The 13,847-nt window shown below is 38.9% G+C and overlaps 1 protein-coding gene across 1 annotated transcript in view; it reads right to left on the reverse strand.

Moving 5' to 3' along the window:
- Positions 1–13,847, reverse strand: part of LYST (lysosomal trafficking regulator) — a 187,660-nt gene that overhangs the window by 4,989 nt on the left and 168,824 nt on the right. The window contains exons 48-50 of the mRNA XM_040624366.1: positions 13,286–13,384; positions 3,229–3,368; positions 2,862–2,959 (exon numbers count right to left, since the gene is read on the reverse strand). Of these exons, the coding sequence (XP_040480300.1) occupies positions 2,862–2,959; positions 3,229–3,368; positions 13,286–13,384 (337 nt within the window). The remainder of the gene's footprint in view (positions 1–2,861; positions 2,960–3,228; positions 3,369–13,285; positions 13,385–13,847) is intronic.

Here is a 13,847-nt window from a genome sequence, read left to right on the forward strand (position 1 = left end):
GACCAGATTGCTTTCATGTGTAATTCAGCATGTCAACTAAAAGACAGAAAACTGGGCATTCCTGAAAAAAAAAATTATCCTTCCTATACATCTTCACTGAAATTAAAATAAATTGGAGAGTCACTGCCCACCCCGAATTTCATATTATATTAACTTTATAATGCCATTGGCCATACATGACCAGGCTATGAACCCTAGTTAAAAGGGTTTTGATATAGTGGCAGAATGATTTTTAAAATACAGAGACCATCTATTATAATATTTACATAGTTTAATAAATTTCACATCTTATCATCATAAAAACCACATCCTGTAAGGACTGGATGTGGTTTTTACAATAAGATATGAATTTTTTTATGATCAAGAGGAAAGCGCCTGCCAGTGTAACTTCAGCCCTGACACTGAAATTTTATATACATATGTGTAATGTGTATATATATGCATACACACATATATAACATAAATACATACACGTACATATGTATTTACTTAAATTTTGATTTTAAAGTTACCTGGATGGTACTCACTAATGGGTCAAGATGTTTGATAGACTAAATCTGATAACTTTCTTTCCTTCTTGGACTATAAGACTAGAGGATGAACTCTAGTTTGGGTCGTTAAACATAAATTTTGCCTCACTTTAAAAAAAGATCATTATTTTTATTTTGTTCTCTATATACCAAATTCTTGTTATGACTTCTCTTATATATGTACCAAGAGGCCTTAAAAAGTGAAGAAGGCCTTTTTGTTCAGACTGGAAAAAAAAGTTCTAGCCATTACTCTATTATACTGTGCACTCCCCAGGGACACCTGAATACCCTACTATCCAGTTAGTAACTGCAGCAAAAGTAATTTTGTTTCTTGTTCCCATAAGACTGGCTGATATAATATCACAGATATAAATCACTACTGGCAGCAGGAAAGTAATTAACTTTACAAAATTCAGCTCCCTAAGGATCAGGCCTAACTTCCAAATGTTGCCAAAACAAGAAAGTAGAGAGCACTATATAAATAATCATTATATTATTCCCCCCACCCCCCCTTGGTATGACGTACTAAAAGCTGCTAATGTACAAATCAAGGGAGAACAATTAGCAAAAGTCATCAATCATCTGCCCACACTTGTATTATCAAAGTCAATGGTTCAAAATTTTTTTCCCTTAGTTATTATGATTAGGAAATAAAAATGTTTCCATGGCATTATTTTATAACTGGATGCTAAGATTGGCAAATGTTTCCCATGTGATATCTTTAAAGCATGACTGAAGACATTACTTTTCTGGAATACAAGAATTAATGAATGTTTTATAAAATCAACAATAAAATTCCAAGAGATAGCTGCAGTATAATAAAAAATAAATACTTGGTCTTTGTCCCAGGTCCCTGGCATAGAGCTCCTGAAACCCTTGTAATTTACCATCTTTTGTATGCTAACAAGCTGACTCCTGGGGGGCAGGCCCTAGATAGCCTCAGGATGGGGGCCTGTCAGCAGACAAACCAGCCACGTGGTTAGGAGGTTAGAATTTATAGTACCTCCCCACCTCTGGGGATGGAGAGAGGCTGCAGACTGAGCTCAAGTACCACAGCCATTGATTCAATCATCCATGCCTACAGAAGGAAACCTCAGAAAAATCCCTAAGTAACAGGGTTAGGAGGGCTCCCGAGCTGGTGAGCACATTCATGTGCCAGGAGGGAGGTGCACTCTGAATCCACCCAGACAGGCCCTCTGGATCTCCCCCTATACACCTCTTCAGCTGGCTGCTTATTCCTTTTTTTTAAGAGAGAGAGCAAGAGCGAGGTAGCAGGAGGGGTAGAGGGAGAAGGAGAGAAGGAATCTTGAGTAGGCTCCCAGCCTCAGCCCGAAGTGGGGCTCCATCTCACAACCCTGAGATCATGACCTGAGCTGAAATCAAGAGCCGGACACTCAACCGACTGAGCCTCCCAGGCGCCCCTGGCTGTTCATTTCTATCCTTTGTAATAAGCTTCTGTAGGTAGGTATAGGGTTTGACTAAGTTCTGTGTGCTTGGTGGGGGGTTGGGAACTCCCAAATCCGCTAACTTCAAGTAGTTAGTGTAGAACCGAATCGCATTACTGAGCACCCAGGTGGTGTCACAGGATTGGGGAACGGCTGGGTGTCAGAAAAAACCAAACAATATAAAACATGCAAGCGAAGGATAGAGGACCACCCACTATAGATATGTCCAAGATAATCTATACTGAGTGGGCAGAAAGAGACAATTTTTCAAAGGATTTTTTGATGCCAAGGTCCTTAAGAATAGAAATGCAAACAGAAAATTTATGAATTTTCCAACTGTTCTTTACTGCTGGATGCGTCAAGTTTTTAAATATGTATTACTTGAAAAAACAAAAACTAAAAACAAACCTCTAATGAAGATATAACTCTGTCACGCAAATTTCAAGGCAAATTATACCTCCATTTATCATAATACAGTATTGTTCTCACTCAGGAACTGGAAGATACATATATTCAAAGCTGATGATTGGCTGATGCTTTGCATGTATGTCACGGGGAAGGTAGTGAGTTAGTAGTTAAAAGCGGAAGCCAGAAAAAAGAGAAACAAAACCCAAGAAAATTCAGATAATTATGTAACAATAATTTGCTTAACTTCCATGTGCCCAAATGTAATCTTACATATATCAGAAAAATGACACTATTAGCTTCTCCATAAGTTGGTCCCTAACTTGATGAACCCGCTCTTAGACCTTATCATGTTTTAACACACAAACACGCTATTAGCACAGTATTTAGATATGGTTAGGGACCTGAGAGACGTAATCCAACAGTGTAACTGACACTGCACCAGCTAAGGACTCCGTGCTTTGGTTCGGGCCTTGCTCACCTGAATCACACACAGTAGCGATGTCACCAGTAGTTTCACTGGCAGAGACGGCCGTGACGGGGCTTTTGTGTCCTGCCAGGCTCTGTACATAGCACAACCTGAAAGACCAAAGACAAATTTGCATATGATCATTAAATATCAGTAGCTTCTCTTGTATAACTCTCTTCCTCAGTGTATGGACCTATTATTCATAAGGCATTGCCCACTATTTCCTAACTGATCTTTTGATTTCAATACGATTACAAAGTTTATATTTCATGCTTAAAATGATCATAATGTAAAGATCTTATTTTAGTGCATGTGTTTCACACAGGAAGAACGGAGACATAAAGGCAGCTGTGTTTGCGTTGGAGAGGTTCTTCTGTACCTGTTTAAATCCCATATGATGCAGGTTCCATCTCTGCTCACACTTATCATTATACTGTAGGGTTTGCAAACAAATAAGCTGGTTATCTCTTCTGTGTGCCCGTACAGATGGATCTGAGACTCCATTTCGATCTCTGAGGGCTGAAATTGAAAAAAGTCAGTGAAGTACAAGATAAAAAGCATGACAAAAGTTTTCCTAGTACTGTGTCTCAAAAATAAAACCAACTCAAGGGACTCAAACATTCTTCTCAAGCATATCATGTTTCAATCCACTGCAGGTCAACTCTTTCCTAAAGAGTAAAACTAATTAAACATTAAAACATTTTTAATTGTCCATAATTTCAAGAATTAAAATGCTTTTCATTTTTGTCTTCTTGTCCAATCTTTGTCCAAATACATACACAAATATTTTTATAGTTATGATTATTGTCATCCAAATAATTTTGTATTTTGTATTTAAACATTCTTTCTATTTTTTAAGTGTTTTTTTATTATATTATGTTAGTCACCATACAGTACATCCCTGGTTTTTGATGTAAAGTTCGAGGATTCATTAGTTGCGTTTAACACCCAGTGCACCATGCAATACGTGCCCTCCTTACTACCCATCACCAGCATATCACATTCCCCCATCCCCCTCCCCTCTGAAGCCCTCAGTTTGTTTCTCAGAGTCCATAGTCTCTCATGCTTCATTCCCCCTTCTGATTACCCCCCCTTTCTCTATCCCTTTCTTCCCTTACCTATCTTCCTAGTTCTTATGTTCCATAGATGAGATAAACCATATGATAGTTGTCTTTCTCTGCTTGACTTATTTCACTTAGCATTATCTCCTCCAGTGCCGTCCATGTTGCAGCAAATGTTGAGAACTCATTCTTTCTGATAGCTGAGTAATATTCCATTGTATATATGGACCACAACTTCTTAATCCAGTCATCTGTTGAAGGGCATCTCGGCTCCTTCCACGATTTAGCTATTGTGGACAATGCTGCTATGAACATTGGGGTGCATATGGCCCTTCTCTTCACTACGTCTGTATCTTTGGGGTAAATACCCAGTAGTGCAATGGCTGGATCATAGGGTAGCTCAATTTTTAACTTTTTAAGGGACCTCCACACTGTTTTCCAGAGTGGCTGTACCAACTTGCATTCCCACCAACAATGTAGGAGGGATCCCCTTTCTCCACATCCTCTCCAACAATTGTTGTTTCTTGCCTTGTCTATTTTTGCCATTCTAACTGGCGTAAGGTGGTATCTTAGTGTGGTTTTGATTTGAATTTCCCTGATGGCTAATGATTTTGAACATTTTTTCATGTGTCTGTTAGCCATTTGTATGTCTTCATTGGAAAAGTGTTCATATCTTCTGCCCATTTTATGATTTGTTTATTTGTTTCTTGTGTATTGAGTTTGAGAAGTTCTTTGTAGATCTTGGATACCAGTCTTTTATCTGTAGCAACATTTGCAAATATATTCTCCCATTCCGTGGGCTGCCTCTTAGTTTTTCTGACTGTTTCCTTGGCTGTGCAGAAGCTTTTTATCTTGATGAAGTCCCACAAGTTCATTTTATCTTTTGTTTCTCTTGCCTTTGGAGATGTGTCATGAATAAGGTTGCTTTGGCCGATGTCGTAAAGGTTGCTGCCTATGTTTTCCTCCATGATTTTGATGGATTCCTGTTTCCCATTGAGGTCTTTCATCCATTTGGAGTTTATCTTTGTGTATGGTATGAGAGAGTAGTCAAGTTTCATTCTTTTGCATGTAGCTCTGCAGTTTTCCCAGCTCCATTTATTGAAGAAACTGTGCTTTCTCCATTATATGTTCTTGACTCCTTCACTGTAAGCAAATTGTCCCTATAGGTGTGAATTTACATCTGGGCTCAGGTCTGTTTTATTGATCTGTGTGTCTGGTTTTATGCCAATACCATACTTTTTTGATTACTGTAGCTTTGCCATATAGTTTGCAATCAGAAAGAGTGATACCTTCAGCTTTGTTCTTTCTTAAGATTGCTTTGGCTACTTGGGATCTTTTATTGTTCCATACAAATTTTAGAATTATTTATTGTAGTTCTGTGAAAAATGCCATTGGAATCTTGATAGGTATTGCACTGAATCTGTAGATTGCTTTGAGTAATATGGGATTTTAACAATATTAATTCTTCAATCCATGAGCACAGAATATCTTTCCATTAATATGTGTCTTCAATTTCTTTCATCAGTGTCTTATCATTTTCAGTATATGAACTTTCACTTCCTTGTTTAAATATGTTCTACAATATTCTTTTTGATGCAATTGTAAATGGAATTACTTTCTTGATTTATCTTTATAATAGTTCATTATTAGTGTATAGAAATTCCAGATTTATGTACATTAATTTTTTTATCCTGCAACTTTACTGAATTTATTCAGTAGTTCTAAAAGTTTTTTGCTGAATGCTTCAGGATTTCCTATATATAACATAATGTCATCTGCAAATAGTAGCAATTTTACTCTTCTTTTCCAATTCAGATGCTTTTATTTATTTTTCTTCCCTTATTGCTGTGGCTAGGACCACCAATACTAGGTTAAATAAAAGTGGTGAGACTTGGCAACCTTCTCTTGTTCCTGAATTTAGAGGAAAAGCTTTAAGGTTTTCATTATTTTATATGATGTTAGCCGTGTGTTTCTTTTTTGTGGCCTTTATTACCTTGCGGTATATTTCCTCTATACTCTGTTTGTTGAGAATTTTTATCATAAACAGATGTTGAATTTTGTCAAATTTTTTTTCTGCATCTGTTGAGATGATCATATGATTTTTTTTTTAAAGATTTTTTATTTATTTATGTGAGAGAGAGACAGCCAGGGAGAGAGGGAACACAGCAGGGGGAGTGGGAGAGGAAGAAGCAGGCTCCCAGTCGAGGAGCCCGATGTGGGACTCGATCCCGCAACGCCAGGATCACGCCCTGAGCCGAAGGCAGACGCTTAACGACTGCGCTACCCAGGCGCCCCCATATGAATTTTATCTTTCATTTTGTTAATGTGGTATATCTGTCAATGGATTTGCAGATGTTGGATCATCCTTGCATCCCTAGGCTAAGTTTCAGATGATCATGGTGTATGATCCTTTAAATGTATTGTTGAATCAGTTTGCTAAAGTTTAGTTGAACATATTTGCATCTGTGGTCACCAGAGATATTGGCCTATTTATTTATTTACTTATTTGGTGGTGTTCCTGTCTGGTTTTGGTAACGCTCATCTTATTGAATTATGGGTATTAAGGAGGGCACATATTGCATGGTGCACTGGGTGTTATATGCAAATAATGAATCATGAAACATTGCATCAAAAACTGGGGATGTACGATGTACTGTATGGTGACTAATATAACAAAATAAAAATTATATACAAAAGAACTAGTTAAGAAACTTTCCTTCTACTTCAATTTTTTGGAAGAGTTTGAAAAAGATAGGTATTAAATCTTCTTTGAATGTTTGGTAGAACTCTCCAATGAAACTCCTCTGGTCCTGGACTTTAGTTTGTTGGGAGGTTTTTGATTACTGATTCAGTCTCCTTGCTAGAAATCAGTCTATTCATGTTTTCTATTTCTTCATAATTCAGTCTTTGAAGATTATTTCTAGGAATCTATCCATTTTTTTTTCTAAGAGGTCAGCTCGTTGCTTTATAATTATTCATAGTAGTTTCTTACCTTTTGTATTTCTGTGGTATTGGAAATACTACTCTTCTTCATTTCAGATTTTTTTTGAGTGCTCTTTTTTTTTTTTTTTCTTGGTCGGTCTTGGTGGTGTATCAACCTGTTTTTTGTTTGTTTGTTTTGTTTTATTTTTTATCTTTCTAAAAAACCAGCTCTTAGTTTCATTGTTCTTTTCTATTGTCTTTTTAGTCTCTGTTTCATTTATTTCCACTACCATCTTTATTATTACCTTTCTTCTACTAACTTTGGCTTTTGTTTGCTCTCTTTTCTCATTCCTTCACATGTAAACTTAGATTGTTTATGTGAGTTTCTTCTTGTTTCTTAAAGTTGTCCTGTAATGCTTTGAACTTCCCTTTTAGACCAACTTTTTTTTTTTAACTTGTTTTTAGGTACTTTCTGAATTGTCTTTTGATTTCTTTAATGACCCATTGTTCAGTAGAATGTTGTTTAATTGCTACATTTTTTTGTGTTTCTGTTTTCAGTTTTCTGGTAATTGATTTCTAGCTTTTGTTCTCTGAGGGCTTTCCCTGGCAGTTTGCTGTGCCTCTTCTGAGAGTCAGAGCAGCAGTGGCGGAATCTCAGCCTCTGTCTCAGAACAGAGGGATCGCGGACCATTCTCCACTGATGTTCTGGCCACTTTAACTCCGTTACTGTTGGTGCTGCTCAACCCTGCAGCGTCCCGGGATGTGTGCCCCACACCAGGCGTCCCAGCCCTCATTTCCAGGGCTGGCATGTCTCTGTCCTTTGTGTTTCTAACACCGCCAGCCGCCAGCCACCAGCCGCCCCCGTGCGCTCCGAAGCTCCGTTTCAGTCTGGTCGCGTGCATTCCCGGCTCACGGTCCTTCTGCTCTCTCGCGGGTGCCGGTCCACGAGTCCGCCTGCTCCCCTGTGCAGGTGGCTACCGCTCCCCGGCGCCCGAACACGGGGGCTCCCTTCCCCTTCCGTTTATCTTCCGATATCTGTGCACTGTTTCACGGCTCCCCGCTTTGTACCTCAATACTCAGCGCTGGAGATGTTCATTTGTAGAGATCCAGATGTATCTTCCTGCGTCTCAGGCTGATTCCATGGGTGTTCAGGCTGGTCTGGTACCTATCCAGCTCGACTCAGGGGACCGGCTGAAAAAGGGGTCCCCTACTCCTCCGCCATCTTAACTCCTCCCCTCCGCATTTTCTATTTTTGACATTGTCTTCAAAATGATTTTAATGGTGTTATAATATTTATACAGTTGGTATGCCATAATTTACTTGAGCATTTTTACTGATAGACATTTAAAATTGTTTCTAATATTTTCAAAATTATAGATGCCATAGTTAAATCCTTCATGTTTAAAAGTTTAGTTCTTCTTCTGACTTATTTCTTTAGAATATATTTCCAAAATCCTACTAGTGAGTGAGTGAATACTAATAATTTTATAGTTCCTGACAGTGTACTTTCCAAAGGCATTGTACCAATCCCTGATGTCCTCACACACCACCATTACTTGTCCATAGTTACAGATTGGTTTTCTAAATGAAAGGTTGCAAACTGATGTTCCACGGGCCACGTTGGCTCACAGATGCCAGATGTCTATACTAGGTTTGACTCTTGTTTTCATTAGACTAAGCTGTTTATTGTCTTAAAGTATTTCAATATTTCCACTTCAAAGGATATAGAAAAGTAGAAAGAGTAAGTATAGTAATAAGCTGTATGTTGACCACTCAGTTAAACTAATCCTAATATTTTATATGATCGGTTTATTTTTTAAACAGAGAAAAAATCAAACATTACCCAGTTTGTGTACTGGTCTATTTTCTCTCGTCAGAAGTTACTACCATCCTGAATTTTGTATTTGTTTCCCACATATGTAGAACTTATGTTCTACTGTACATTGCCATAACCACAAACAACACATTGTATGGTTTTTCATGCTGACAAATCACTTTGTATATGTGCTATTATTCTCTAGGTATCTTTTGCATCCTGCCTTTTTGTTCACCACTGTTTTGGAAAGGTAGCTGTGTTGATATATATATCATATGTTTATGAGCTGCCACTCATCTATTTTAAGTGCTATATAGTCCAGGCTTTTATTCACATAAAGATACATAGTTTACACTGAAAGAATCAAATGACCGGGCAATACCAGGCTCACATTCTTTCTTGGAACGACAGGCTTCCGTCGTGTGGCAGTTGCTTCTGTTTGGCTAGGACACGTGACGCTCAACCACACAGTCACAGAGAGGATTTCACAAGGCCCAGGGTCCTGGGTCTGGGCCCCTGCTGTCTCTCCTCTGCCTCCGACCCTCCCCACAAGGCCAGGTGTCTGCAGGCCCAAAGGGATGTGCCCAGAACCCTTTCAGATGGTGCTTCAGGGTACCTGGGACCAAGGAATTCCTGACGGCAAAGGCCTGAGCCCCTTCGTTTTCTGCCTGAGCTCTGCAGCACTTGAGTTTGTGACTCACTTCACATTCTAAGTCTCTGAAAATTTCCCAACTTTTAAATGTCAATCAAGGTTGCTTTAAGTCGCATTTCTTTTGTTATAACCAAGTTTAACTTTTTCACATATTCACTTGCTTACGTGTAAATTTGTGTGCCTGGTTTTGTGTATTTGTTAATGCATTAAAAAAATTATTTGGGGGTGCCCGGCTGGTTCAGTCTGTTAAGCCTCTGACTACCTGCTCAGCGGGGAATCTGCTTCTTTGCCTCTCTCTCTACCCCTCCCCCTGCTCACGTGCTCGCTCTCTCTCTCTCTTTCTGTAAAATAAATAAATTAATTTTAAAAAAAAGGAAAATAAAAAAAATTATTTGGAGGAATTCCTCTACTTGTGGAATAGAATGCAAATATCTTCCTTGTTTCTGCTGGATCACCCGGACCACCATACCAGTCTATGGACACCTTAACCAAAGTCAAGCCTTAAGATCTGGACATCCCAGGGAATTGCAACCCAGGCTGTAATTCCATACAAGAGTTGGCCCCATTGGACTCATCCTCATTCTTAGGATATAGTCCTTCAGGGACCAGCCTTTGGAGAAGGGCCTCCTTGGGACTCCCCAGGCTTGCTCAGTCTCTGGGTATTGTTACCTATTCCTCTCACAAGAGCTGCCTAAGGACAGTGTCAGTACTCCAGTATTGACAAATGCCCTCCATGTGAAAGCTCCCCCCTACTTATTTACCTCTCTGGCCTGGGAATTCCCTACTAGCTTGTCAGCAATTTGCTGTTTTAATATCACACACACACACGCACACACACATACACACACGTATGTGTGTATATATTTTTTTTATTCCATGATCAAGATATAATTTATAGGGTAAACACAGCATAGGACCCCTATAGTGGTTGTTGATAATTTTATAGATTTTATACTTTAAAATGATTGTAAGAGTCAGTATTACTAGATGATTCCCTGACAGGTAAGAAAACAATTTCCATGGGCAGAATAGGAACATGAACTACTTCATTTAAAAAATGCTCTTGAGGGGTACCTGGGTGTCTCGGTCAGTTAAGTGTCCAACTCTTGGTTTTGGCTCAGGTCATGATCTCATGGGTCATGAGATCGAGCACCATGTCCAGCTCCACGCTCAGCAGGGAGTCTGCTTGAAGATTTTCTCCCTCTGCCCCACCCTCTCAATAAATCAATCTTTAAAAAAAATTGCTCTTGAATGACATAATACTACCTTGGATAAGCATCATATATACTCTCTGGCCACCACAGATTCAGAGAATGGAAATATAGGTGTTCACTTACATGAAGATGAGGTGGCCATACTACTTAATTAGTGAAAAAAAGAATGACTCAAGAGCAACTATTTTAAAATCAGTTATCACTTTTAGAAGACAGTCTTCTCTAATATATAAATGGCTTATCGATAATTCCTTATAACAAGTCAACTTATTCACCCTTACCTAGAATACAGTTTAGAAGGCGATCTTGGGAGAGTCAACAGAAACTTACACTGTTCAGTTAGATATGCTTCACTAGGTAAGGAACATATGTCATAAGATCCCCTTGAAAATATTCTCTAACAACAATTATTTTGGTTACACCCTGCACAGCACTTGGGGAGCCTGTATTTGTCTGTGTTAAAGCTACCACAAATGAGAACATAAATACTTCTAGAACCCTGGCGTTCAGTGGGTTGGGAGAACAGCAACCAGAATATGAGGGGCCTCCTGCTACCCTCACGGGCATGGGGTCATGATGCAGCTTGTGGGATGCCAAAATGGTGAGATGGTCCCTGAGAAAAAGTGGCAAGAACATCCACAAAAACCCATGTTTCCTCCCCTCAAAGCAAACACTGAAAAAAGCACATAGCTAAGATGCATTTTGGGACATGGTTTAAATAGTAACTGTTGATCTCATGACTTAATCATCTAATACTATTATACTTAGGAGAAAAAGAAAACCCTTATAAACAAAGCTGAAAAATCTACTTTCAGGCAAATGTACAACTGTGGGAAGGTAAGCAATGTAAAGCTCACGGTGACTTCACAAGCCAAGGAAGCACATGACTCGCCGTGCTCACGTTATAACAGGCACGCCTCTGATCTGTGTCCGAAGTTCTGCGGTACACGATTACTCCTCTACTGACAACTTCTTCTTCTTTATAACCCACACTACATACTGTGTTAGTGTACAATTAAAATTTTAAATTATAGGAAGAATGGAAGTAAGGGAAACTAAGAACAAGGTTATTCAAAGTGCTGCGAAAAGCAAAAGAAAATAAAAACAAAAGCAGCAGCTAGTTTTTGCAGAGGAGTCGATGGCACAGTGCAAAATGGTGAGTACACACGCGACAACTGCTCTAGCAGCGGGGCTGAGAAGATATTTGGAGAAAAAAAGAAATACAAGGGTTTAGAAGATAAATGTAATGTCCACAGTAAATATTAGAGATGTTAGAAGATTAACATCCACTTCAGGCCTTCAGGAGTAAAAAGAAGACATTCCAACAGTTAAGACACTTCTCTGCGGATACCTTGGCTTCTTTCTGTGCTGGGATGGAAGAACTTTCCTCAGTCTCCCTTTCCTGCCCTGCTTTGACCCCGCCTCCCAGCATCTCATACGCCAAACTACACATAAAAGTATTTGCCAGCCCCCAAGCTACCACGCCTCTGCTTCTGCGTTGTTGGTTTCCTGTGCTGAAATACTCTGTCCTATTTCTCCAATTAGTAAAATGATCCTTTAATATCCAGCTCAAGTGGAACTTTTCAGGCTTTCTGACCTCCAGGTCCCGTTCTGTGCTCTTCGTTCTCAGAGCACACACACCAGTGTCCTGCAGTATGTGCCCTCTATGTGCCCGTCTCCTGCGAAGAGCCCTGCCCCAAAGCCCCCCTGGGCCACTGCGGTGGCCTCCTAGCAGGCACCCTTGCCTCCAGTCTCAGACCCCCAAGTATCGTTCCTGGCAGGCACTACAGCGGGCTTCCCAAAATGCTGGCTGGATCACATTACAACTGCTTAAAACATGTTAATGGCCCCATAGGCTAAGAGATGGAAACAATATTATGGTCACATTTATACCCCAAGGATCACAGGAAAGAACCTTTTAATAAGAGTTTAAAAGGGAATAAACTTGGACAGAAAAGTAAGAGGAACTTAGCATCACCCCAAGCTAAGAAGACTGGTTTCACCCAGTAGAACATATTTAATAATATAATGGAGAAAACTGTAATGGGGGGGGCAGAAGCAAAAGAAAGTTCTAAAATAAAATGATAATTATCTCAGTTCTAGAAGAAAAGGATAATTATCATCCTAAATTTGCCACTTATCCTCAACAGTGCTAGAGAGAGTTGATTCAAGATAGGAACAACAGTAAATTAAAAGAAGTATTGTATAATATGTCTTTTTTTTTTCACTAGACTGTTATATAATTTAATTCTCAAATCCTGAAAATTTAGCAAATGGCTAAAATAAATTTCTTCCAGTAAGTGGTGGAAATCAAGATGGGCTACTTGGATTTTGCTATAGTCCAGAGACTGTAGAAAGGTTAAATACTAGGTTAAATACTAAGCTTCCAAATTTTACAGAATTTTGCAGTATACTCCTAAGCATGCAGGCCAACACCAGGAACAGAGGCAAACAAGCATCACAACGTCCTAAAAAAGTCTAAATACAAAACAGATCATGACTCAAAATACTATGTCTTTGACATGAAAAGATAGGATCATTATAATTATTTTGAAAAATTTTCATGATCCTAATAAATCTAAAACTAAAGAGTCAGATATGTGACCTTTTACATTTTAAGAGCTTATGTGAAGAAAAGATTAAAGAACAAAAGATTGAAGTACAAACATTTTCAGTTGATCTTATACCAACGAATTACACTCCATGAGCATTTTCTTCTTCTCACGAACATGAAAATCCCAAACTACCCATGAAATGAACCCGGGACCTACCGTGCTGCTGGTAAACCTGTTGGCGTAGGCCGTGATGACCCCACATTTGCTCCCAGTGAACAGCTGGCAACTGTCAGGCACCCAGGCACAACTCGTTACCTTTGAGAGAGGACAACCAAAGATCATTGTGTTGAAAAAGCAGGAGAAATGTTTCTACTTCTCTGACAGTTATTTAAAAAATATATAACCACAAAATTTAATAAATATTTTACTTGAACTGATTAAAAATGTGCAAGATATAATAATATTCTGTAACATTAAGCCAGATGGCTAAAGGCTGTTTCCAAGTTAAAATGTATTCTATCATTGTCTATGATTTCATATTTTTCTGTACACACACACACACACACACACACACACACACGGCCATTTGTTCCTCAGAAACTTAAACAAAATGATCCAGGATTGACTAGATCAAGGTTGCGTGTGTGTGTCATGTGCATATGTGCGTGGTTTCACACATTTACCTGATTTTTACTTTTTTTTTTCTTTTTCTTCTTTTGGTGGGGAATTGGGGTACATATAAGGAGAGAGGTATTGCTTCTAGCAGTTCTAAAGATTG

The sequence above is a fragment of the Ursus maritimus genome, unplaced genomic scaffold (assembly GCF_017311325.1).
Source record: "Ursus maritimus isolate PB19 unplaced genomic scaffold, ASM1731132v1 scaffold_7, whole genome shotgun sequence".
Lineage (NCBI taxonomy): Eukaryota > Metazoa > Chordata > Mammalia > Carnivora > Ursidae > Ursus > Ursus maritimus.